The sequence below is a fragment of the Pelecanus crispus genome, chromosome 4, assembly GCF_030463565.1.
Source record: "Pelecanus crispus isolate bPelCri1 chromosome 4, bPelCri1.pri, whole genome shotgun sequence".
Classification (NCBI taxonomy): domain Eukaryota; kingdom Metazoa; phylum Chordata; class Aves; order Pelecaniformes; family Pelecanidae; genus Pelecanus; species Pelecanus crispus.
Window position 1 is genome coordinate 66,837,048 of NC_134646.1, and position 25,970 is coordinate 66,863,017.

Genomic DNA, 25,970 nt, shown 5'->3' on the forward strand with positions numbered 1-25,970 from the left:
TAAGTTGATGCCAAGGCATCATAATCCAGAAAATTTATGGCAGGATTTCAACTTCAGTGTTGCCAGAAATAAAATTAATCCAAGGTGGAAGTGTCCTTTTTGTGAGTTCAAATCCTTCTTGGAATTGCTTTTCTCATTCCTGTCCCACTTTTTTGCAACTAAACATTTACCACTTTTGGAAAATGTTGGCTGTACTAATATACCAAACTCGCTTTTCCCCTTCTCATTGACTTGAAATTGAGGTTAACAAAGTCAATTCCAAGCAAGTAGTACATACAAGGAATGATTTTTGTCCCAAAGAACAGCACTGACTTGAACAGTATGGAAGTGCTGATGCTCTTGCTTTGTGCAAGAGCCCATAATGACAAAATATTCTTGTCAGAGTATATAATGAAACTATAAATTGTTTTCATGACTGCTGTGATATTTGGTCTCTTGCAGAGCACATTCAGAAAGTATTTAGTGCCATGTCTTATGTGAGTAACATCAGAAAGAGAAATATATGCTTTAGTATGAGCAGTGTCAAGTGATGGGTAAGAAGAATCTGCTGATTGAACATCACATTAAGTGAAAAAAGTTGCTTGAAACTTCTGATAGGTGACATTTAGCCACTGCAGGAAAGGATGACATACGCGTTACTCTCTCTCCCTCTCTGTGGGGAAAGGCAATGAAGCAGATCAGACTAATGCAGAACAGCTAAGATTTGCAAGTTCTGTTTTGCTTTGTGCATGAGCCCTATGCGTAAGAGGCAGTGGCTGGAGGGGAAGGCTCACCTCTGTCTTCCCTCCCCATTCAGGTGCTTGCAATATTCCTTTATTATTTCCAATTCTTTTGACTCAACAAGCAAGTGCATATAGTATTGCAGCTAAATTAGTTTCTTTTACCTGTGCCGATAGGGTATTACACTGTAATTGTTTCAGACTCAAGGTAAATTTTGGATGCCACTTATGCTACCCTTTCTGCTGTAACATGGCTGTCTTTCCCTGTGCAGGTGGGAGGCTGAGCCCAGGGGACATTGCTGGTAGCAGGGAGGAGGGGAGGGGAAATAAGTTGGGAGATGCTGGTTGCTGAGAGCTGGGTATTGTGGACACAAGTAGAAAAGGGAGTTTGCAAAGGCTTCTTCCTTCCAGCAGCCTTCCCAGGGCTGCGGGTCAAATCCTTGCAACTATGGTATATGAGGAAAAAGAGGAGAAACTTGAATTGCTGAATTTTCTAATTCACAATGGTCAGGTGAGCATGTGGCCTTACAAATGCATTTCAGGCTTCTGATACAACAGCTTTATTTCCCGTGATTGTTATTAATAAGCTAAGATGACTTGTGGCAGACTTTGATCTCATGCAGAGTCTTCCTCCATCTTTTCAGAGAAAAACTTGAGCCGCTTTAATCCAATAGGGGCTGGGGTAGAAATGGCTTGTTACAATTACATTTTTTTTTCTCTTCTGCAGTATCTGGTGTGTAAAAGGAAGCTTGAAAGTAAAAAGGAGGCATTGCTAATCCTTTCCAAAGAGCTGGACACCTGTCAACAAGAAAGAGACCAGTACAAGCTTATGGCTAACCAGTTGCGGGAACGACACCAGTCTCTGAAAAAGAAATATCGGGAGCTCATTGTAGGTTGTTCTTTATGAATACTATATAACTGGGGGACACAAACCTCAAAAAAAAAAAATCAAAAGGAGTGCATGAGTGCTGTAAAAATGTTTAGGTACTTGTTTACAGTAGTCCTGCAGTAGTACAGCCCTGATCATATTATTACTCATTTGTTCCGCATTGACGAGGTAGTGCCTGTTATATAAGACACAGAAAGACAGTGCGTGCTCTGCGGAAATTAGTTTCAGTCATAATTCCATTTAAAAACTGACTGCAGTATTATTATTCCACAGCAACTTAATGTACCGTTATGAAAAATAATGCAACATAAATTTGTAATGACCTGCTGTTCTAGAAATGTAAACAAATCTTCAGCCTTTGACAGTTTTTTGAGATGAAATTAATATTACTGATATTAATCAAGATGCAGTATTTTAGAAACAATGTTGATAACATTTTAGTTAAAATACGTGTTTTAAAATTTGATCCACAAAGTTAATATAGTTGCTGGCTTCAGAAATAAGTTGCCAATAAAATACGTACATTTATTTGTAGGATGGAGATCCATCCCTTCCGCCTGAAAAGAGGAAACAGGTAGGATTTATTTTTCAGTTGACGTTATTTATCTGCTACAAAAGTACTTCGCAAAAGTATGAAAATATAAACTAAGAAATCTGGTAAAAAGCAAACATTTCTGTCCATTGAAGAGCTCAGTCTTTAAACTGTGGCTTCTTGTCCTTTTGTCTAAACATGTTTTGCTCTGAAATACCTGAACTATCATTAATTAGAATATATGGCTATTGCTTTTATATTCACCTGACACTGAAATTGGTCAGTGTACAGAGACTTGAGATTGTTCTCCTTGTTGTTTATCCTTCTTGTATTGAGTCCTAAAATGGGTTTGTGACAGGACTGCTCATACTTAAAAGCAATTTGGGAATACATTGTCTGCATCCCATAGTTGTTAATTTATTGTTGTGAGTAGTTTTTCCCGTTAGGTACTCTCCCAGGTCACTTGGGCTCTATGAGTTATAAATGGTAAGAACAATGGTAATTGCATTTTATGGTTCCCCTGAAAAACTTTTTGCCTGCTCACTTTCTTTTTTTTCCCCCAGAGATCCAGGTAGTATGTCCCTGTTACAGAGTGTTGGTTGTCACATCTTGAAATTATCTTAATTTTTAGAGAAAAATGGCACCCAAAACACGGTGTGAGCAGGGAGACGAGAACCCAAAATAACAAAAATTGTAACGGTAATTGCTAGACCTGAAAGTCTTTTAACCATGTTTAAAACATGGTTATTGTATTCTCTTAATGGGTCAGAAGTTTTATTCATCATCCTTTCCCTGGGAGTTTGCATGTAGTTCTTGCTATTCTCTTAAAATTTTAGGGGCTTAGGGTTTTGGCTGTTTTAAACTAAACTTTCAGAGGCAATATAATTACTCCTTCAGGCACTTAAACAAATAGCTGCCAAGAAGTCAGTGGCTCAGTGTAGAATCATTTAACTTCCTCATTATTTAGCATAATTTATTTGAAATTCTGTTATTTCAGCAGAGTTCTAATAAAAGTTTATGACCAGATACAGGCTTGCGCATTCTGACTACTAAAATTGGAGCTGAAGAATATACAATTAAAAGGAAAAAAACCAATGCAGTATATGGGTCATTACAGAGATAAGTAGAAAGGGAGATTTGTCATCCCATGGATGTTGTTCTAATTCCTCTTCCATCTTTCAAAACAAATAAATCTGACACTTGTTTCTAAAATACTAGCAAAATTTAGTCTAAATTCAGAAGCTGCAATTAATATATTAAGTTTTCGCAAATCTTACCATGATAAGTGCCTGGAAAGCCATTTGATAATCTAGCTAGGAGCCTTTGTTTGGTTTTTTTTTTTTGCTGAGGAAGTTATGTATTCATGCTAGGTAACAGCGAGAGAAAGAAAATCTTGTTCTCAGATGGGGTCATTTATAGGTCTCCCCCAAAGGCAATATATTCCTTAGGTTGTACAGTAATAGGCTGTCAGTGCACTTCTTCAGTTTTCATTCTCCTGAGAAGTGTGTCTGTAGCATACAAGGTGGATAATCTGGAGTAGTTAGGGCAACCTTGCTGAAGAAGAGTATGGTTTTGCTTTGAGAAACACATCAAACAATAATAAAGTTATGAATATTTTTCCATTATTACTGTACATACATTTCTTAGCATTTTCTCATCTAAGAAAGAAAGACGTTCTCTACTCTTTTGGACTTTTTACATCCCCTTTTTGCCCAGAAGCCTAGTTGCCTGCTGGGAGAAGTTTGTGACCTCAGTCACTTCATAAAAACAGAGACCCTGATCCTATAATGAATTTTGTATTATGCAAAAGTGCATGCTGTTCTCATGGTCAGAAATGAGATGAAAACAGGATATGCTGAACCATTTGCTATCTGTTATGTTTCTTTACTGCAACTGAGAAATTATTGTTGAAATTGCAATCTAGAACCTTAAATGTAATAGGTGGGTTGGAATTCCTACTTCTCCTTCATCTCTTCATTTTTCACCTTTATCATCAATTATGCTTTGTGACTTCTTCAAATATCTTGTTTTCCACACCATGTCTTCTCTCCCTGTTTTGCAACACAGAATTTTCATGTTTTTTGTGGAAATATCATGTAACCAGGCAATTTCTATCAGCAAGCAGTTAACTCAGAATGTGTTTTTGTAAAATTGGTGTTACTTAAAGGTACCGTAATGTGCGGTGCTCTGCAGTGTTTCCTCTCCTAAAGATGTGTGTGCAGTGGTACACATCTCTGACATAATCCAAAGATTGTTCTATGTTGTTGTGGTTTAACCCCAGCCAGCAACTAAGCACCATGCAGCTGCTTGCTCACTCCCCCTGCCCCGGTGGGATGAGGGAGAGAATCGGAAGATTAGGAGTGAGAAAAACTCCTGGGTTGAGATAAGAACAGTTTAATAATTGAAATAAAGTAAAATAGTAGTAGTAGTAGTAGTAATAATAACAATATAATAATAATAGTAATAATAATAGACAAAGCAAGTGATGCACAATGCAATTGCTCACCACCCACTGACTGACACCCAGCCAGCTCCCGAGCAGCGATCGCTGCCACCTGGCTAACTTCCCCCCCAGTTTCTATACTGAGCATGACGTCATATGGTATGGAATAGCCCTCTGGTCAGTTTGGATCAACTATTCTGGCTGTGCCCTCTCCCAGTTTTTTTGTGCACCTGGAAGAGCATGGGAAACTGAAAAGTGCTTGACTAGCATAAGCAGTACTTAGCAACAACTAAAACATCAGTGTGTTATCAGCATTCTTCTCATACAAAATCCAAAACACAGCACTATGCCTGCTACTAGGAAGAAAATTAACTCTATCCCAGCTGAAACCAGGACACATGTTTGTTGCCTTCTGACAGCCAACAAAAGCAGGAAATGAGAAACTGTGCTCTCTTTTCCCGCAGTAGGTGTTTTAACATTAGTAGTGTTATCACAGCCTGTGAGCTGTCAGTGCTTTCCTGGTCCCTCTTATCAAACATTCACAATTAAATGCTGCGGTTGAAAGTAGTTTTATAATGTCATGTGGTGTCAGGTGTAGGGTAATATTTGGATAAGTAATGGAGGGGTGAGATGTTTCAGGAGGATAGGAACAATGAAAAGTTGATTTTGATGTTAAAATTCACCACAGATGGTAAACAATAGACACTCCCCATTTTGAAAGGCATGTTAAAATGTTGCTCCTTCTACAGAGCCTCTGTTGTGCATCCTATATAAACAGAAATTTTACCATTCTGCAGTGGTATACATTTATATGCATTTGCTCTGATACAGAACATTTTTATGACACTGGCAAACAAATACTGGGTATCTGTTGGACAGTGTTGCCATGCTGGGAAACATAAAGAAAAAAACGTTGATGGGATTTCTAGCTTGATTCATACAGACTATTACTTTCATCTACATTCCTTAAATTTTCAGTATATCTTCAGTTTGGGGGAAGGTTTGTCATTGAAATAACAGATCAGTGCATCCTTTGACTTTCTGTATGAAATAGAAGTTCTTTTAATACAAATTAGATCCTTTGAATAAACTAAGGTGAAGTAAAATGCATGGTTAGGAAAATGACTGTGCCGGGCCACAGTCCTAAATATGCTTTGCTTAATTTGATCTCAGTGAGACCACTCAGTTGAAGATAATGGGTTTGCAGTGGGGCTGTGTGTCAAGAATAAAGCCGCAATGCATATGTTCACTGGCAAGGGCTTGTGTTTGTATTTTAAATGTATGAGGAATCAAATTAAGTGGAGCTAAACATCACAGGATCACAGAATGGTTGAGGTGGGAAGGCATGTCTTGAGATCAACTAGTCCAATTCCCCTGCTCAAGCAGGGCCACCTAGAGCAGGTTACCCAGGACCGCGTCCAGTCAGATTTTGAAAACCTGCGAGGATGAAGACTCCACAGTCTCTCTGGGCAACCTGTGGCAGTGTTTGACCACTCACAGTAAAAAGGTGTTGAGGGGTTTTTTTGTGTTCAGAGACTTGCAGGTATTGGGGTGACTAAAGTCCCTCATGAAGATGGTGGCCTGTGAATATGAAGCTTCTTCCAGTTGTGTGAAGAAGGCCTCATCTACTACTTCTTCCTGATCAGGAGATCTATAGAGATAGCCAATACAAGAGCATCCATGTTGGTCTGCCCGCTAATCTTGACCCAAAAGCTCTCAAATGACTCCTGACCTGTGCCAAGGCAGGGCTCCATGCATTCATGTAAAGGGCAACACCCCCTCCTCACCTTCCTAGCTGTCTTTCCTAAAGAGCCTGTATCCCTCCATTGAAGCATTCCAGTCATGTGAGCTATCCCACCGTTTCTGCATGATCCCAATGAGATTGTAGCCCTGTAACTGCACGCAGATTTCGAACTCTTCCCCATGCTGCATGCATTAGAATTGAGGCCTCTCAGGGGCATCCAGGTGTGCCAGTTCTGCAGTACAGGCTTCAGAGCTTTCCCCACAAGGCTGTTCTGCAGGCACCTCCTTCTTTACATGCCTATGCTCAAAGGGATGGCACTTCAGCTCAGTTGTTTTGTGAGTTGCTATGTTCCTTCTCTTCCAGTCAACCCTGGCTCTTGGCTTGCCTATCCTATCCTATCCCAAATCTCCTTGTTCCCTCCTCCATCATTTCTAGTTTAAAGCTCTTCTTATGCAGTTGGCCAGCCTGTTGGCAAAGATACTTTTTCTTCATGTGGTCAAGTGCATCCTGTGTCTTCCAAGCAGCTGTTGAGCCTTGGAGTCCCATGGTCATAGAACCCTCTTTGAGGCTCCTAATAACGATCCTCGTAACATAATGATGACATAGTCCTAGAATAGAGCCCACCTTGACAGTTACTCTTTTTGCCAGGCAAAAACAGAACCTGTGTGCATCTTTCCTGATGGTTGTGGTCCTTAACTCTGTTATAGTTAATCTGTAGGTGTCCCAAGGTGATTCAGTCAAGCCAAGACTCTGACTGCTTCAGCAATCATTGACAGCAGCATGCTACCCACTCACCAAGACACTGGTCAGTCAGCTTGACTTCTGCTAATGAATAAGTTCATGAACGTGTCATTTTGGGGCAAGCAGAGCATCAGAAGGAACGGACAGGAGTATGTTGCAAGATACCACAAATGGACCCATTTTGATCTCTTTCACTTCATCTTCCAGCTTCTAGCTTAGTGTACTCAGCTATCACAATTCACTTTCGAAACAAACTTCAGGGATTACCTTATGACTGTTTTTGACATCATCAGAAAGAATGACAAGTGTGACTATAGCGTGACTATTTCGTGTTAATTAATGACTAGCAAAACTTCCTGAATTCTTGTGCTAAGGCGCAAAAGCTGCATTCAGTCCTGTGAGATAAAATCTTCAGATAAAGTACACTACAGGGTAAGCAATCATTTTGTATTTATCTCACAAGGGTGCTGTGAAGATTAATGTGATTTCCTCCTCTCTTCAGAGGGTGCGAAGATTAAAAACATTACGCATGTGCCAAACTGAGACCTGTGCGCTTTGCTCTGTTTTGTAGGTGCATGTGTTTGACTCTCATAGTGTAAGGTAACAGATGGAAAACAGTGCGATCGTTTGCCCTGGCAACACATCAGAGAGCAATATTCCCATGGATTTCAAAATGTGCCTGTGTGAGAACATAGCCAGTGGAGAGATTTTGGTTTCTGCACACTGAAATTTGCTGTTCCATTGATAGGAGCAGGTGACAGTATGCAAAAGCTGGAACTTCTTAGGCACACCAGGAGTCATGCTTTGTGAAGTGACACTGTTATTTCAGCACATGGGTTCTGCAGTAAACATGGCGCTAGGAGAGATGAAATGCTGATTCTAATAGATGTGATAGTCCCTCTTTAAAATTTGGAGCACTGTTCCGTGCATACAACATCCTCTCCTCTGGTTCCTGTGTGTTACCTTGATGGAATAGAGAGACTCTTTTCCACACCCCTGCACCTGAATACTCTCGATAAATATTCTGTTAATTAGTCACAACACTCAAAATGTTTAAGGGGTGTTGATTCTTTTTGTGCATTATCTCAAATTTTAAGTTGTCCTTAAGATCTCAAAGCAGCTAAAATATTTCTGATAAAGCAAGCCAATGAAACAATCTTTTCTTCTATTCTAGTATAGTAGTCTTTGTATAAGTACAAATTAACCATTTCTCTTTGACTACGTTCATCTGCTGTCAACAAAAACTTGATGCCTGTATGAAGTATGGGGGGACTGAAGTACCTTATTGAACCTTCACAGTGAAGGAATTTCAGCCAAATAACTTCTCATGATACTGGTAGTTCATACTGACACCCTCAGTTGCTGCTTATGATACATAATAACAAGTTGCTTTGCAAAAACTGGCTGCCTAAAGGAGTCTGTAGTTGATGCTAACCTTATTTTGTTTGTCAGCTTTTGGCAAATGCTCTAGGTCTGGCTGGGTGGGGTTTGGTCCTATACAATACTATGCTAAGTTAATACACAGAAGACTGGTTGAAAAGGAGTGAAAAAAGCATTAATGTTATATGTCTACTGCTAAAATGGCTTTTTGGTTCTATTAATCAGCTCTATAAAAATTCCGATTGCTGAGTGTCTTGAAGGTATGTGAGCGTGAGCCTTTCTTGTTTTGCAGAGCCATGTCAAGTTTTGATCGGTGTGCTTCTGTGGTGTGATTCCTGCCTGGTTCTCAGAGTGGCATATACTCAGAGGAGGAGAGGATTTTCTTCTTCTCTTGTTTTATGTCAATTGACTGCTTGGCAAGGCTTTGATTTTTGCTGTTGTTTTTCTGTAGGGAAATACGACCCATATTAAGCGTATTTTGTTTAGTATGCCCAGGACCTGTAATTTCAGAAGTCTTCTCTACATGTTTTTTCAACTTAAAGAGAAAAATAAAATAATTTTTGCTTTTTATCATAAGGAAGATAGTGCTAGGGGAGGTCATCAGTTCTTCTGCCTTGGAGTGAACAGCGGTAGTTGGTAAGCAAAGCAGGTTTTTCTGTATTAATTCAGCCATTGCAATCATATGAATGCATTGAAGGAGAAACTGCAATTAAATTTGCTATCAGTCACATCCATCAAGTGTGCTTAATGTTTCATCAAACTTTTTTTCTGTCAGCCCTATAATTCAGTGTTCTTCTTTGTTTGAAGGTGTGGCTGAAAGAAACATAAAAGACTGTAAACTGCAGTATAGAAATGCTTATTTGTATTTAAAAATATTTTTAAACTGTAAAGGTATGTTGGAAGTTTATCCCTCTTCCCCCTTGCCAAATTACTTTTTCAGGCAGTATCTAAAGGCAAAGTCCTTTTTTTTAAATTCTTTTTTTTTAAGTGTCGGATAAGATTTATGTGCAAGAGAATTGAGAGCTATATTAAAGGCTGTGTTACTATCCATCATTTTTAAAGTGGTGTGAAGAAAAATAACACTGGGTGTATGTGTGTCTAGATTTGTAAAATTGTTAAAGGAGCCAAATTCAAATGTAGTGCATGATGCCAGGGATGACTATTTGGAGTTACTTCCCCCCTCCGCCCCCTTCTTCTTCTTGGGTCATCGGTCAGTAGTGAGCAAAGATCTGTTGCTGTCTGACAGGTATTCACTAGCTTATGTTAATAAATATTTATAGGTATTTTCGCCAGTAGTTTCAGATGCTCGTCTGTAGCTAAAAGTAAGGCTCTCTTCCACCTTCTATCCCAAAAACATTCTTACAAATTTTAACAAAGTCTAAGTGGAAAAGGGTGAGGCCTGTGATTCCATCCCGTTGAATCTTTCACTCTCTGGTCTGTTCTGATTTATGGTGCTTTTTTCGCCCCTATGTAATAAAGGTAGGCACTTCCCACTCGGCACTCTCACATCAATCTTTCTCACCTTTCATCCTACCTTCTGGTGGGATCATTGTCAATAGTCACACTTCCTTTTGGTCAGAGGAAAATGGAATGTGGGGACATTTATTAATGTGTATGGGGGTTTGGACTGCACTCAAATCGTACGTGCATGCTTCCCTGTGACAGATGGACATAAAACAAATAGGCTGTAGTGCTGCAGAAGCTCAAGAATGCCTGCTGGAAACTGAACGTCACCAGAGGTGGACAGAGCTCCAGAAAGATTGTCTGATATTGGGCAGTCAATTAGAGACTTGAATGAAGCACTGTCTGTTATTTAGTATTACAAATAGTTGCATTGAGGAGAGGGTGGGAAAAACAGTTTCCACTGTTGCAGGTTGTTGCAGAGGCAAGACAAGATGAGGCAGCAGAAAGGTAAAGACCTCTGTGTCTTTCCCTCCTGTTACCCACGGCTCAGAAATCTCTCTTCATCAGTACTTTGGAGTCAGTTTTGAATAGTGTGAGTGAAGGAAGTAAAGTCTCTGGCAGTTACAGAAGCCTTTTTAAGGCTTCACCTAGAATCAAAAGAAATTGTCAAAGAAATTGAGAGAAATTGAGTCTAGAGAAGCTGAATTTGCCTAATTTTCAGAGTTGTTCTCTGTTGCACAGGTAAATGATACGAGCTTTATTGTCTGCTGAAGTAACTTGTCTTAAATTTTTAAGTGAATTCTGTGTTTGTTCTATGAATATTGAAAAGAAGTCAGGTGGAAAAATGAATTGCCTTTCTCCTTGCATAGATTTCTCCCCTTTCTTCAAAAAATACATGCTTACAGGTTCACGAAGCCAGTCCTCCATTGTTAGTTTTATCATACTTCAACCATATGGTATGTTGTCTTATGTATGCCAAAGAAGTGGTACCAAGTCCAGGTGTCATTCAACGTATCCTCTTGGCTGGCTCTCTTTAAGACCAGTAGAGCACTTTTGAAAATCAAATATTTCTCCTTCTATCCACATTTAACCGAGAGCTTTAATGAGGTCTTGCCAAAACCTTTAAAACTGGGAAGAATTTAAATTATAGTTGTATGCAACCTCTAAGCCAGGGAAATGAATAATTGCTAGAGACTACTTCTGTGACATAGCTTGGTTGTTCTAGTTTAACAGAAGTATAATAGAAGCTTTGCACTAAGAAGCAAGTCTATGCTTAGCTCATTGTAATGCTCTTAGCATGCTTAAATGAGTCTGTTTTATTTTGGTGTCTAAAATTCTTTGTTTAAAATTTCTTCCAAAATCACTGTCTCGAGTATAAAGGCTTTTGTCACGTTAAGTCATTTGTATGATTGACAAATAAAATTCAGCATAGAATTGCAATCCCAGAGAAATGGTTTTGAAGGAAATAAATCTGAGCAGGAAGATTTAGTATAGGCATCGTAATGCCTTTCCTGCAGTTACTGGGAGCCGGGTTTTGACTACAGACTGCTAGAATCCTGGTGTTGTGGCTGTAAACACTGATTAGTGAGACAGAGTTCTTCCCCGGTGTTGAAATTACATGTGCTATTGCAGTGTTAGGAGTTGTTCAAATCCATCATAAAAAAGGACTTTATAAATATAAGTGTTTCAGAGAGGTTTGTGCAAATCATGTTCCTTTTAACTAACTCAGTCTGGTGGTTGGATGGCCTTTATTGAAAGTCAGCTTTCTTTTTAAAAAAAAAAAACTACATCTGAGCAGTAGCCATAGATACTTCACTTTAAATACAATTTCCTGCATGTTTTCTTTCTTCTAAACAACCTCAGAACCATTGACTAAATGTGTTCTGAAGCTCCTTGATTCATTCAATATATGAATTACTATTATACATTTGTTTGATGTGTAGAAAAAAAAAAATCATTCTACCAAAGCATACGTGAGGAACCTTTTGCATTGCTTGAATGGTTGCTGTCTTCAAAATAAAATTAGAGATAGCTTAATTCTGGCCCTACAATTGGCTATTTATGGGTTTTTTGCTATTACACTTTTTTCCCAAATTATATATTTTCAGTCTTCAGTTATATCAGTAGTTTAAAAAATGTTTTATTTTCTTCCAAAACTGTAGGAAACTTACATTACTTTCTTCTGAACCTTTGGTCTCAGAGCACCAGAAGTGCAGAAGCTGTAGCAGTGAATCAGGCTTGTTGTTCATCAAGTAGGATATATCAGTTTCTTGAGTTACTTTTCCTGTTTAAAATTTTGAAGCTATTGCTATTTTAGACCAATTGGAGTTTGGAGACAGCTTCTTCATATAGCAGCGTACAAAAGTTCCAATTGATTATAGTTTAATAGGTTAATCCTGCAAATGGTCAGGTGCATGCATACCTATATTCATGTTAATAGTTCTCTTAAATATAAAACAGGATGTGTGGAAATAGCAGTTGTTAGTAAACAAGGGGAAAGATCACAGGAATGGCTATCAGGCGCTTTGTTGGTTTGATAGCATATGAGTTTTAGAGATAAAACTCACAAAAACATCCTATGAGATGTCAACTGGTATTGAGAATGACTGGGTAAGAGATCAGGACTGAAAAAGAGAGAGATCAAAATAGAGAAATGGGGGAGTTGAAAGAGAAGCACAGCAAGTAGGGAAACTAAGACGAAACCCAAAATACCAAGAGAGAACTAGGAACAGTCAGTTGATGTGTTGGCCTCAAACCCAGGGAGTACGTGTAAGGGTAGCTTAGAAATATTGACTCATGGGGCTTTACCAAGTCATGCTTAGAAGATCTGAAATTTCTTTTTCTGTATCTTTTTATACCCTTCAGATTTATGGCAATGGATGACACACCTAGCTGTCCATAGGCAATGTCTTGAAAGGCTGCGCATTAGCCACTGTGATTATAACTCTTCTAGAAGAGATGTCATTGGTAGGCTTCTCCTGTGCTGGGTCAATGTTTGTGTATTTGTGAGATATTGTTAGGGGAAAAAATACAATACATTTATTTGCAGTATTTTGCTCATTTTGAGATATCGTAAGTAGGAAAGGAGGGTCATTTTTTGATTAGTGATCAAGCTGATGGAATTTAATTATAAAATTATAGACCAGACTGCTCGCCCTGCTAACTTAGTAGGTTAATGTAAATGGTAACTTTTGACCTGGATTATCTGGATTATCTCCAGCTTCTACCTCTATTTTTCTAGAAGTCTACGTACTAGCTAACAACACAAGTCAGGTCATGTTTGAAGTTTTGTGCTACTAGATATCCATGGTACAGCTCTGTATAGGGACAGTGACTCTGGCTGGCATCCTCTTTACTGGCTAGGAATCTGCTCTAAACGCTATTAGGGAATATAATTATATCATAATTATTTCTCAGCTGTGCCTTTTGTCTAATTATATACAAGTTTAAAACTATTATTTTGGCAACTTTGTATGAATACTGTCAAAGTACTCTGCGTTTTGCTCTTCCCAGCAGCCAAGATATCAGAACCAGCATAGATGTTTTCACTTTGTTTTGTCTGGGGTTTGTGTGCTGTTCTGGGAGCGTGTATGCACACATGCTGTATGTATTTCCTACTATTAAAGATAAAGGAACCCTGGTGACTTTTGTTGTTATCTCTCTAATGAAGCATGAAGTCTGGGTACCAACAACAATAAAAGTAAATATTGTTGGCAGATAAGGAGTAAGTCTAGGGTTTCTTTTCAATCACCACTTAATACTTCTCTCCATAGACACTAACTTTTGACTGCTGTTTGCTCCTTTTCTAGGCAAATCTTGCTCAACTACTGAGTGAGGCTCAGGATCGAAATAAACATCTTGGAGAAGAGATTAGAGAGCTTCAACAGAGACTGGGAGAAGTACAAGGGGACAATAAGGTATTGTCAACTTTTGTTATTAGTAAATGGCATGGAATGTGTGAACTGGGCTGGAGTTTTGCATTTACTTCTTAGGAAAACAAATAAACAATGGGTTGCAGAACTTCTCGAATACTTGGATTACTATAAATGCTTAAAACAGTAGAATGAAAGAAGCTTGTATAGGATACCAGTAAGTGCAGCTTATTATATTTTTTTTATGCTGCTTTTGCTCTGTTGTCATTAACTATGTATTTTGCACCTAGCCTTGCTGTAATGATCTCAGATCTTCTTCCTCCCTTCCTCCCTTCCTCCCTTCCATTTCTTCTTCATCATGTGATAATTTTCAATTTTTTTGCAATGAAAATGCACAATTTTAGTAGATGATAAAACCGGGAGAGGCATAATTTTTCCCTTCAAAAATACGGAGTGGGTGATCACAAATATATATAGCAAGCTTTGTATTAAACCCTTATCCTATTACCCTTACAGAACTACTTCATTTTATTGCTAAATTTAGCAAGTTATATGGAACATTGCTCAAAATCTGCCATTTGGTATTAATCAAACTCCTGTTGTCTCTGTTAATTGAAATATTTAAACTCAAGCCAAATGTGTGTAACATTCACAGCTGGAGCTGTATGCAAAAGTACATTCAGAGATCAAGCTAGTGAGAGGTTGAATTTGAGAGTCGAGGTGGTTAACGAAGTAAAAAATGAAACAAATAATGAATGATAACTTCCCTACCTCAACTACAGTTTTAAAGTTACATGATTTAAAAATGTGTGCAAAAATGATGCGGCTTTTGATCATTCAGGTGTCTTTTTTCTTTCCATTTAAGTTCATTTTATTTTATTTTAAACATAAGTATATTGTGATAACGCAGTTCTAGTCATTGTTTATCACAAAGGACTTCCTTGAAGGTTTGCAGGGAGCTGGGAAGGGGTCAAGTGAGACCTGAATTTGTAGTATGCATAGCATTCAGTATGACTTGCTCAAGTCTTCAAAGACCAGCTTTCCCAGTGTTTCTTGTCATTTGCATGTTATTGTTTGAACTATACTACAGTGTGGAAGACAGTGCTCTGCAGTTCTCCAGTATCAATATTATGCCATACAACCTTTCCCAAGCCAGTTCTGAACAGATAACAAGGGTTTGTTAGTACAAACAGAGCACAAAGGTAGTACAAATACAACATACTCAAATATCAAGGTTATGTACCTATTCTAATTCCTTATAACAATATGATCTTGGTAATACAGAGCTGCCTACTTTGTGCTTGAACTGTCTTTGTTTAGATTTGCCTTTGCGGGTTAACTTGGTATTAGCTGGTCATCTTTGTGACATCTGTATTCTCGGCATGAATTTGAATTCATGACCCTCATAAGGAATAGAAAAACACAAAAAGAGTTATTCTGCCCAGTGTGCCCCTCTCCAAAAGGTGCAAAACAGTGCATCACTAAATAAAGAGGGGGAGGAAAGAACTGCATCAGACAGGGATTAATTTAGACTAGGATTTTTGGTTTTGGAACACATTCTTCACTTTCCTAGTAAATGAGAAATAGAGCTTATTATAGAGTCAGGTTGCTGTTTTTTGAAGTGCCTAAAAAAGCATTGCCATCTCTCTGAGGGATTTAACACTGTCCTCCTGTGTCAGATTGTGCTCCCTTCTAGCTTTGGTGATAAAATTCTAGGCTTGTTCCCGAAGCCATTCTGTTCTGCTCATCAGTTCTCCTGTACTGGCAGCTGGGTTACTTCAGGCACTGGAGTCCAGATAATGCATGGTATATACAAAAACAAAGAACTATAATAATTTGCTTGTTCTTACATTTTTCCCCTGCATTCTTCTCTCTGCTTTTCCAAAGTGAGGGAGGGCATCCTGCCCAGCTGGTCTACGTCAGCTTTACTTCTGGCAAGAGATGAACAAACAGCTGCTTTTGCAGCAAGTGAAGCTGCTTATGGATGAACAATTCTGCCTGTGTCTGAGCAGGGGTGACTCACACAGGCTTTGTCACTGAGTGGCAAGAGCTTTGTAGGACTAAAAAAGAAAAAACTCTTTAAATATCACACATTAGCTCTATTGATAAAGAATTGTTATGATAGCTTGACTTGTTTTTCACCGCTTTAATGTCTGCTACTAGCAGGACACAGTCACTTGGATTAGCAAGACCTTAAACTGGTGACATTTTACTTGTTGTCGAAATCATGTTAAGTACGTCATCAGTTAGGCAATAACAAATTACTTGCATTTGGTTTAACTGGACTAATTTTTTCCTTTAATTTCAGCTAGAATTCTGTTGGCACAAATAATAAAACATCTTCAGGCAGTCTCTGGAAGGATTTGTTGCTGCAGTTTCAGAAATACAGCAACAGTTAGACTGCAGCGCTCCAGCAATAGATATCTAAGACTATTTATTTTTATGATTGATCACAATCTCTTATCAGCTCTGACACATGAAAACTATTCTGTGTTTATGATATTTATTTGTAAGTCTTTTTCCTTCCTAAAGTTCTGGCAGCAATGCTTGGAGAACAATTATTAAAACTCAGAGGAGGATAGTTAGGAAATGCAATTCTCTCTTGTAAAAGGGTGAAAATGGAAAGCGTAAGAGAAGCTGGAGGCTTCTGGAAGACTAGATGACTCAGTTGCCTTCACTTGAATTCCTACCCACGCAAAGAAATGGTTTTGTAAGCTGTCGAGGACAGTGCTGAGTGAGAGGAAGATGCATGGAAAACAATTGCTGCGGTATTACTGACAGTTCATTATTATAAAGCAGACAATCATTCATGCAGCAACAATGTGAAATGTGAAATTTGGTGCATATGTTTTGGCAGAACTGGGACTTAAGGTAGCAAATTTGCATAGTTCTAGACCACTTTTTGAGATTTTTGTAGGCAACGTGATGAAGACAATTGCTGTCAGTGACTGCGGCTAAGCATGATGGTTTCTGCCTTCCATGAAGAATTTACTCGTTGTGCATGTTTCCCTTTTCCTTCTGCATGTTTTATCGATAACGTACAACTTTGGCGCAGGCATTGTCTGTGGACTCCTAGCCTGCACAGCATCTATTGCAGTGAAGCCTGTTTGGGGCATTGTGGGGCTGCTACAGAGTTGCTACTTGATAAATAATTATTTTAGCTGACACCGATTAAGAAAAAGCTGTGATATTAAAATAATAAAGGCTAGTGGCTTGCAGCACTGGATTGTTTTGGTTAACAATCTGTGAGTTCTTGACAGGAGCTATCTCTGTTAAGGTGCCATTAATTTAAATCTACTCTGCTGTGGATGCTGTTCACAGAATCCTGAGGGGTAGTGTTAACCTATTCTCTACCTGCAAAATGAAGTTGAGCAGTCCTTTACTCAGTGATTTCTGAATGACAGAAATAAAAATACAGCAGCCAGAGGGCAGGTGTATAAAGTTTATAACAAAGCACTAATATACGAAATAAACCCTTAACCCTCTGGCATAACACTTAGTGTCTCTTTGGGTCACAGCATTTTCAGGGAAGAATTTTATAGCAGGTGGTGCTGCCTCATGAGACATTTGCAATGCAGAATTAAAGGACTTGGCCTGTTCTGCCCTGTCAACTCTCTGATTGGCCAACTGTCTGGAAGAAGCACTCTGTCGTTTTATGGATTGGTATTTTACTTGATTTTATGTGTTTATAATGCTGCTTTTACTGACTGAAGTTGGATTTCTGAAGCATTCTTTTTGTAAGACTTCATACATTTTTTTTTTTGCCTCAAAATTACTAGTAAATAAAGAGTTCTTCTTTTACTGGCATACTCTCTGACCTTGCAAGTAATAATTGCTTGCCGTTATAATTACATCTTATGCCTCACCCCCTCCTGGCCTGGAGGAGAGTTGGTCATAGTGCATGAGTCACAGCTCTGATCCAGTTCCCAGCCTGGTGCTGAGTGTTAGGCAGAAATTTTGCTCTGCTGCAGGCATTGGAGGCATCGGTAAAGTGTGATTTCCCTTCCCATTTCCAGTTTTTCTGAATAAGATTGAGTCATCAAAATGTTATTACATTTTGTTTCTTACTGCCTTTCTCACTAGCAAGAGATTCTAGAAATTAAATTAATCTAACCGAATTAAATCACGTTACCATACCTTTTGTTCATCAGCCTTTTAGCATTTAAAAAAAAATAGTCCCATAGCTATGAAGCCAGTCCAGGATTTGCTAGTTGCCTTTTTGACTTACTTGTTTTGATAAAGAAATTAATAGGAATTATATCTCCTAGGATCCATTCAGCCTTACTAACTGTGCAGTGGTTTGTACTTTCCCTGTGGGGCTAGGGAAATGTGGTTTGCCAAAACCAGTTACTTCTGGGGGCGCAGCTTCCCCTGAACAAGTGAACTGCTTATCAGAACAAGTTGTACTAGCTTCAGTGACTTGCACTGAACTGGAGCTGAAATAAGTGGGGAGGATGATTTCGATAGTCTCTCTTGCATCAGCAGGATTTTAATTGGCACATTGCAGCTATGGTGACTGGCATCCCATAAATACCAAAGATAGATTTTAATGTACAATCTTCTACTTCAGAAGATTGATTTTTTTCCTAACTCTGCAATATAATGATGTACATTAATTCCTTGGTGCAGTCAAAGATACGGGGAAAGTCAGGCTGGTTATTGTGGTGGGTTTCTCTAGTCTCTGTGGAGCTCCTACAAATGAGGCCATGGGGAGGCAACACTTTTGTCTAGTTGTACTCATTATAAACAACTGTAAAAGCTGAATGCCTTATAGACTATTACTTTAATACTCCATGATTCTTGAAAGGTAGTTGCTTTTTGCTTTGGATATTGAATATAACTGTATTAATGCAAGTCAGACTGTTTTCAGCAGTCACAAAGCTCACAAGTTTATTAGCTGTTTGAGCATTTTGGCCAAGTCTTTTTGTTGTTGGCCTGGTTTTTTGTTTTTAACATGAATTAACTTTTGTGAGTAGGTGAAAAAAATAATGCACAAGCAAATGTATTAGCAGTTGTTAGTGCAAATTCTAGGATTTTAAGTGGTATCAGTAAAATGAAGCTGGGCAAGCTACCTCTTGCCTTTTTAGTCTTAACTGGGAGGAGTTCTCTGCTTCAGAGAGTTTTAAGATTTACATACAAAAATCACTTTCTGAGAGTTCTCTAGTTTTAGTCTGACTGGAATTAGTTCCTGTCACTCCTGAAAAACATTGACCGTGTGTCTGTGTTTACTTGGTCTTTCATTATTTGTACACTCTGGTGACTATTGTTGCAGAGTCTAATTCAGCTCCTGTTGATGCTTTGAGTGTTTGACTGGAATTTTTCACTGAGAACAGGATTGAGCCCTCAGCTCATAAAATTCCCTCTGGTTTAAATAATACCAGCTGTTTGGCCTGGAAGAGATGAAATCTGTGACAGCTTTGCTCTTTCTAATGCAGATGTACTCTGATGCTACAGCCCGTGTTCTCTTGCTTACCAAATCTGCTTTTGTAATCGCAGCTCCTTCGAATGACAATAGCAAAGCAAAGACTTGGAGATGATGAAGTTGGGGCTCGCCACTTTGCAGCACATGAACGGGAGGACCTTGTTCAACAGTTGGAGAAGGCTCGAGAACAAGTAATACCCAAATGGGCATATACCGTCACGTTTTACAGAGATAGTGCAATAGCAAGTAAATGACTGCATCTGTTGTGTTTGGAGGGCTGGTAGCGAATTAGCATGGCAAATAGTGGTGAAGGCGTTGGGATTTTTACTGTAATAGTTCTTACTGAGCACTAACTTAAACATGCATGCACAGTTAGAGTGAGTTTCCTAATCTCAGGAATTCCTTCTCTAGATTATCGATTCTCCTCTTTTTATAATGTGCAGCAACAACTTGTGACAATTGAATATTGTCAATGAGTGTCAATGAAAGGGACTCCTTAGTGAAAGCTGTTAGAAGTATTTAACACAATATGTGGTGGCTGATGCATCTCCTAAAGATATTCTCTGAATAAAATTTTCTGTAGAAATGTTGTTAGTCTCCTCTTCCTCTTGCATCCTAGCTATTTCTTCCCTGCTTTTGAAAAATTCTTGCATCAGGCCTCTTTTCCCTACCTCAAGCCTGTTTTAATACTATGTACCATGCAGCATCCAATTCATCAGACTCTTTCCCTACTACCAATACGTAGCTTTCTGGACAATTTTGGGGGTTTGTGTTCTCTGTTGTTCCCACAGTAATTCCTAACAATGTCAATTCCACCCTGTGATCCAGTAAGAGGTGCATATTTCTTGTTTTTCAGTCTTCACTCAAGTGCAGCGCTACTTTAGCTTACCAGAGGACTGTTGACTGCACTTGGTCTTCTTCCAATGTGATTGTCTCTGTTATCTCTGTTCCCAAGCTCGCGTTCTCTCTGTTCATCACCTGGCCTCTTTTTGCATGGTCTTTCTTCTGTTGTCCTTCCTGGCTTATCAGTGTTTTCTGAGGTGCCAGTGGAGACTTCTTGATTCATTGCAGACTTTTCTCACACTCTCTGTTTCCTCTCCTTGGAAGTTTGAAGCTCTTTGTCCTTGAGTATGTTTCATACTGGGCTCCTTCACCCTTTTGCTTAATAGCAAAGCTCACCCTGTCAACTCCATGCTGGCTTATTTTGTACTTTTCTCAGTTCTTCTTCCTATTCTGTGAAACTTCATTGCTGAAAGTCCTGTAATAAGTGTAAATGCCCCTGTACAGACTTTTTCTTCACCCTCCAAATTTGCCAATTTCTTATTCAGTTGAGTACATTCCTGGAGTCCTAGAAATTATATGCTAAAACCAGCTTAGTATGTTTGTAACAGAATTATAGTATGGATTAAGGTTTCTTTTGCTGTTACATTTTAGTTGTTCTCTAGAAATTTTGTAAAACAAGTCTAACTGCTAAAGTTGCTTAACTTCAAATTAATGAAATAATACCAAACTAGAGTAAAAGGACCCGGGGTTATGAGCTTTGGAAAGACTTTTGACTGTCCAAAATAAATCCTGTTCAGACACGCAGTGCTTGTTGCTGTTTTCAGTTTGGGCGCTATGTAATCTTTTGTTTAAACTTCAAAATAGTCATACAGCTCTCCTTTCTTCTCAGATCGAGACTCTGAGATACGATCTTCAAGCTGCACTGGATGAGTTACAGGATGTGAAAGAGGAACGCTCTTTTTACCAAGATAAGTCTGACAGACTAAACCAAGAACTTAATCATGTCTTAGGAGGGCATGAAAATCGTATCATCGATGTAGATGCTCTGTGTATGGAGAATAGGTGAGTGCATTGCAAACCTTAGTGTTTCCCTAGAACAAGCAATGTATTGCTTTAACAGGAGCATTAGGAAGTCAGTCACAACAAAACTTTAAAGAAAATATATCCAAGAATAAAAGCTAAGAGATTTTGGTAATTTGTTTTGTCTGGTTTGTTTGTACTGTAGCTAACCATCAAATAACACTGAGATAGTTAGGCTGCAGGAAATTACCAATGTTTTAGTTGGCTATAGAGATGTCAGTGATATTCCCAAATAGAGCTAAACAGGGGAAAGGAAGAGAAGTGCAGACCTTTTTACTCCCATTCCTATATGGCACCAAAAGCAAGAACATTAAAAATCAGTGTCTTTAGAAACTCATAGTGAGCTGTAATGGGCTAATCTTGGATTGGAAACAGGGACTTTGAGTACCCTGAGTTAACAGTTTCGGACATAATTCTCACCACAGGGAGAGGTTGTCAACATGGAGTGATTTGCCAACAAAAGTTGCTGTTGAAATCACCCATGTAGATATTCTTGCCACTTCTTGGGAAGAGAATGTGTTTTATGGTCTCTGCTGACAGAGAGGAGTCACTGACAGAGCCATAGCGGGTACCTCCCTTAGTGTCAACAATTACCTTAAAGTGAAATAGATCTTGTAAGACACTTTCTGTTTACAGAGACTTACGTTTCAGGTAGGAAAGTGTAATACCAAAGGCATTACTTCCTCCCAGCAACTCCAGGGTTTTTTTCAGTTTTGTGTGGCCTATGCAGTTCTGTATCAATTCAAGCCCCCTGCTCCCCTGACAGTGATACGATTTTCTTCTCTAAAGTAGTTAAATTGTCACAAACCCTAATACAGCTGCAGTTGCACTACATGAAAGAGGATATTTTATAAACCCTTTATACATGAGAAAGATATTTTTCAATGTGGAAATAGTCATCTAATCCAAGTGCATAAACTCTATTAGGAAAGAACTGTACTGTTTCAGTTAACTGTATACCATTTTTCAACTATACTGTTAAATTTTCTACTTTGTGATTGCTAATGAGAAGTGCCATGTAAGTGATGGATATTGCAATGCAAAAGTTCTGCATAGTTGAGTCTTGTGTTGACATATATACAAATCTTCATGTGTCCATCTCACAAACCTTCAAGTACAGAGCACACGAGTAAATGCTTCCTGACTATTTCCTCTAGACATAAATATATCCTTTTTGCTTCCCTTCCCAAAAACCTGAGGACCGATGTAAAATGGTTGTGCAGCATGCTTGACAAATCTAACAGAAGGGCAGCCTCCTTTTCTGATGCAATTTGTTTTCCCTACTTAAAGTTTTATGGGGTCAAGAGCAGTAAGACTTTGTTATTTTAGCCCTCACAAAACTGCAGAGGGAAAAGAACTCTCAGTAGGTCAAAGAGAGGACATGCCAAATAGTAAAGAGGATGCTTGAGGCAGTATTGAAGGTAACATGAAGTAAAGGATTACATTTCTTTTTCAGGTATCTTCAAGAGAGATTAAAACAACTTCAAGAAGAAGTCAACCTCCTTAAGTCTAATATTAATAAATACAAGGTAAGATCCTCTCAGTGTATCACCTAAACTGTGCTTTGTTGTTCATGGAGGTTATTGTTCATTCTCATGTTCTCATGCATTTAAAGAACAAAATTGTGTCTTCAAAGAAAATTCCACCATTAACATTCTGACAGTATTAGTATGTATACATATTACACGTTCAGTCTTCCTTGTAGGCTTCTTAGCTGATGTACTACAAAGAGATACCCGTTAAGAGTATTTTGGAAAATGAATTAAATACCTTTTTTTAAGTTTGGGGGGGGGAACCCTCCTCCTGCTGGGGAGGGTGATCAGCTGTACAGCCTGCTGGTAGGTGAAAAGTAACAGGTTACACAGTGTATGGTGAATGACTGCACCCGCGTTGCCGTCACAAGCAGGTTTTGTCTCCCTGTTCCCTAACAGCTGCACTATTTCTTCATGTGTCTTAATGATTGCTAAGTCTTCATTGTTCTTCCATTCCTGGCTTAAGATATATGCTGTTTTGCATGAAACCTTCAGGACTGAATCCCGAGGGCAAAATATTCTTGCTCTTCCCTGAAGTCAAGCACTCTGTTTTCTTCTGCAAGCGATTTTGGGGTGTGGAAGGTGGGGGCTGCTTGTCAGGGCTTGAGAAGGGTTGTCTTAGCACTGTCAATAGGACTTCTTAACCATCTAGGTCACTATGAAGCAGTCACAGCACTAGTTGCTTTTTGTGCATGAGCAAAGCTCCACAAAGTACCGAGTTCGTTTCAGTGTCTGTTCACACTTACGACGTGGGTCTCTTGTAGTGTGAGTTAGTTTATTGGTGAGAACTGAGCATCTTGGCGGTCTGGTGGGTTTCACAGAACTGTAATTGTTTTGGAAGAGCTGGACTTCTGTAGCAGGATCATTCTCCTGCTAATTCCTGAAAGTCAGTATTTGCTACTAAAAGGGCTTGTAGAGACTCTGATAGAGGAGTTTGAGCTTTCCCTTTGAAGCCTATCCAAAGAAATGCTGGGGAAAGTCAGATTTTTTTCCCAACTGATACTCTCTACAGGACACTGCAGTATCTTCACTGGCACTCAGCAGATTATTAAAAAAAAGGCAAGTCTTAAAAATGCATTGGGAGTGGGAGACACTAAAGTAAAGTGATTGCAACGAGACAGAATGAGTCTTTGTAACATTGCAAAGACTGTTTTCACTGGAGAATAATACTCCAGGAGAGTCACACTCCCATAGGTTACAATGGGTGTAAGCTCCAGGCCCTGCAGAGTTGTTCTGAGACCAAAATCCAAAGTTCCAGATTCTTTACTCCTAATGAAAAGATTTCTTGGCTGCTGTTTTTCTAAATAAGATACTTGTTGTTTCCTTAGAATGCACTAGAGAGACGAAAAAATTCAAAGACTCATAGTAGATCCAGTAGCAGTGCTCTGACTGGAGTCCTGTCTGCAAAGCAAGGTATTACATAAATGCAGCATGGTGTTGCATAACTCATTGAATTCCTTCCATCTTACCTCTTAATTTCAGTAACCCTTTCCTCACCAACCAAACCAAAATCTTTCTTCTCTTTCCTGTTTATTACCATGTGCTAATTTTTCTCCTTTTCCCAGTTGACAGCATAAAATTTGCCTCTTGAGTACTGCTTCTCCTTTTGTTACTTTTTTGCCATGCTCTCCCCCATCAGTTTTATCTTTTTTTTTTTTAATCTCTAAACCCCTCTGCAACTTTGACCCTGACAAATCACTTCTTTATTCATCTCTTTGCTCTGCTAACAATGGCAATCACAATTCATATTCCAATGAAAAACAGAGTGGGTGGTAGAGGAGGGGCCCTAAGTCAGGTTTTCTGCTCATGTTCTTGGAAGCTTTTACATTCAGATGTTTTGCAAGAAATCCTTTTGTCCCATGTTTCTTCGTGGGATTGCAAAATGGAGTAATCTCTTTTTCCCCCCTTCAAAGAAAATATCAAGATTAGGAAAGAAAGGAGAAGAGAAAATTCTTTGAGCCAAGCAGTATACCTGGCACCCTACTGTTCAGGTGCTTGTATATGCATACACACACACAAGATCAGTAGTATTTGTCGTGGTAGGTCGAAACTTGCCTTTCTGTTTTTGACTTCTTTTCTGTCCTCTTCTCCATGTACTTGCATGTGTGTATATATATCCATATACATATACACACACACACAAATATATACATATATATATATGTATAAAGAGGCAGAGCCAGATTCTAGTTCCAGAAGCTAATGATACTAGTGAACTTCCTGATGTGGTTGAGAGGTACAGCTCTAAGCTGCAGACGAGGAGTTCATGGGTGACTGTATTTTCACATCAGTCTTAAATAACCTGAAGGATATAATAATTCTAAAAAGTAATATAAAAGCTTCCTTGTGGGCTTATGTTTTAGTGTAAATGGGAGAGAAATGACCCATTTTTACCAATCTGTAGGCCTGTAGAAGAATGAGTTTGTTTCCTTCTGAAAAAAATAATTTTCCAAAAGCAGAATTAAGTTAACATAAGATGTGTCTGCCTATACTTGTTCTGGCAATTGCTATAGAATAATGATCAGCTTAGAAAGCCACCATCTTTATACCAGCTAGAGATTATATTTCTGGTCTTTTGGCTTTGTTTGTTAATTGAAGGAAAAAAATACATATTCATTTAAGTAATGAGAGTTCTTTAATGCTAAGTAAATGTTTGTATCACATCTCTGTGCATGAGAAGCCAAAACTCATTTGTGTTTTTAACATTATAGTCCAAGAGTTGTTGTCGGAGGATCATGGATGTAGCCTACCAGCCACACCACAGTCCATTTCAGATCTCAAATCACTGGCCACTGCATTGCTGGAAACTATCCATGAAAAAAACATGGTCATACAACACCAAAGGCAAACCAACAAGTAGGTAACATGACTTCTAAGTAAAATAGAACTTGCCAAGCTATGGAAAAGTCATAGTTTTGGGGGAGTTTCAGGGAAAAGGGAAGGAAGGTCCATTTTCACAGAAAATTAATTGTCATTGTTAACTGGTATGTTCTTTAGTTTTTAAGATCAGGTACGTGTTTAGAGAAAAATTACATTTTCACAGTAAAGTCTGGGGTTGACAGAGACGTGTCCGCCTCTGCTAGGCAAGGATTGGTTTGCTGCTCACGTTTAAGACAAAGCAGAATGACACGGGGGACTTCTAGCAGGTAGTCTGTAGGGAGGGCTAAAGAAAAGCTGTGGGGAGGAAGGACACCCTTGAACTGGAGGAGAATATATGTGATAATTGGTTGTTAATGTAGGAATTTGCTAATGAACATTGGTGGGAATAGTAAATGGTGCACCTAGGAAAGGGTCTGAAAAGATACAGTGTAGCATTTGTCACAGGCTAGCAGCCTATTTGTCATACAGATGATAGCTGTTGCTCCTATAGTTACTGTGCCAAAAGTTGTAGGAGATAAACATAGTTGGATTGCTACTATACGATTTTTT

At 38.8% G+C, this 25,970-nt stretch overlaps 1 protein-coding gene across 1 annotated transcript in view; it reads left to right on the top strand.

Moving 5' to 3' along the window:
• The window catches only part of CCDC149 (coiled-coil domain containing 149), a 52,979-nt gene that overhangs the window by 7,873 nt on the left and 19,136 nt on the right, over nt 1-25,970 (top strand). Inside the window, exons 2-9 of the mRNA XM_075709007.1 lie at nt 1,447-1,608; nt 2,144-2,182; nt 13,662-13,769; nt 19,221-19,337; nt 20,819-20,991; nt 22,466-22,538; nt 23,870-23,954; nt 25,253-25,397. Coding sequence (XP_075565122.1) covers nt 1,447-1,608; nt 2,144-2,182; nt 13,662-13,769; nt 19,221-19,337; nt 20,819-20,991; nt 22,466-22,538; nt 23,870-23,954; nt 25,253-25,397 — 902 coding nt within the window. The remainder of the gene's footprint in view (nt 1-1,446; nt 1,609-2,143; nt 2,183-13,661; nt 13,770-19,220; nt 19,338-20,818; nt 20,992-22,465; nt 22,539-23,869; nt 23,955-25,252; nt 25,398-25,970) is intronic.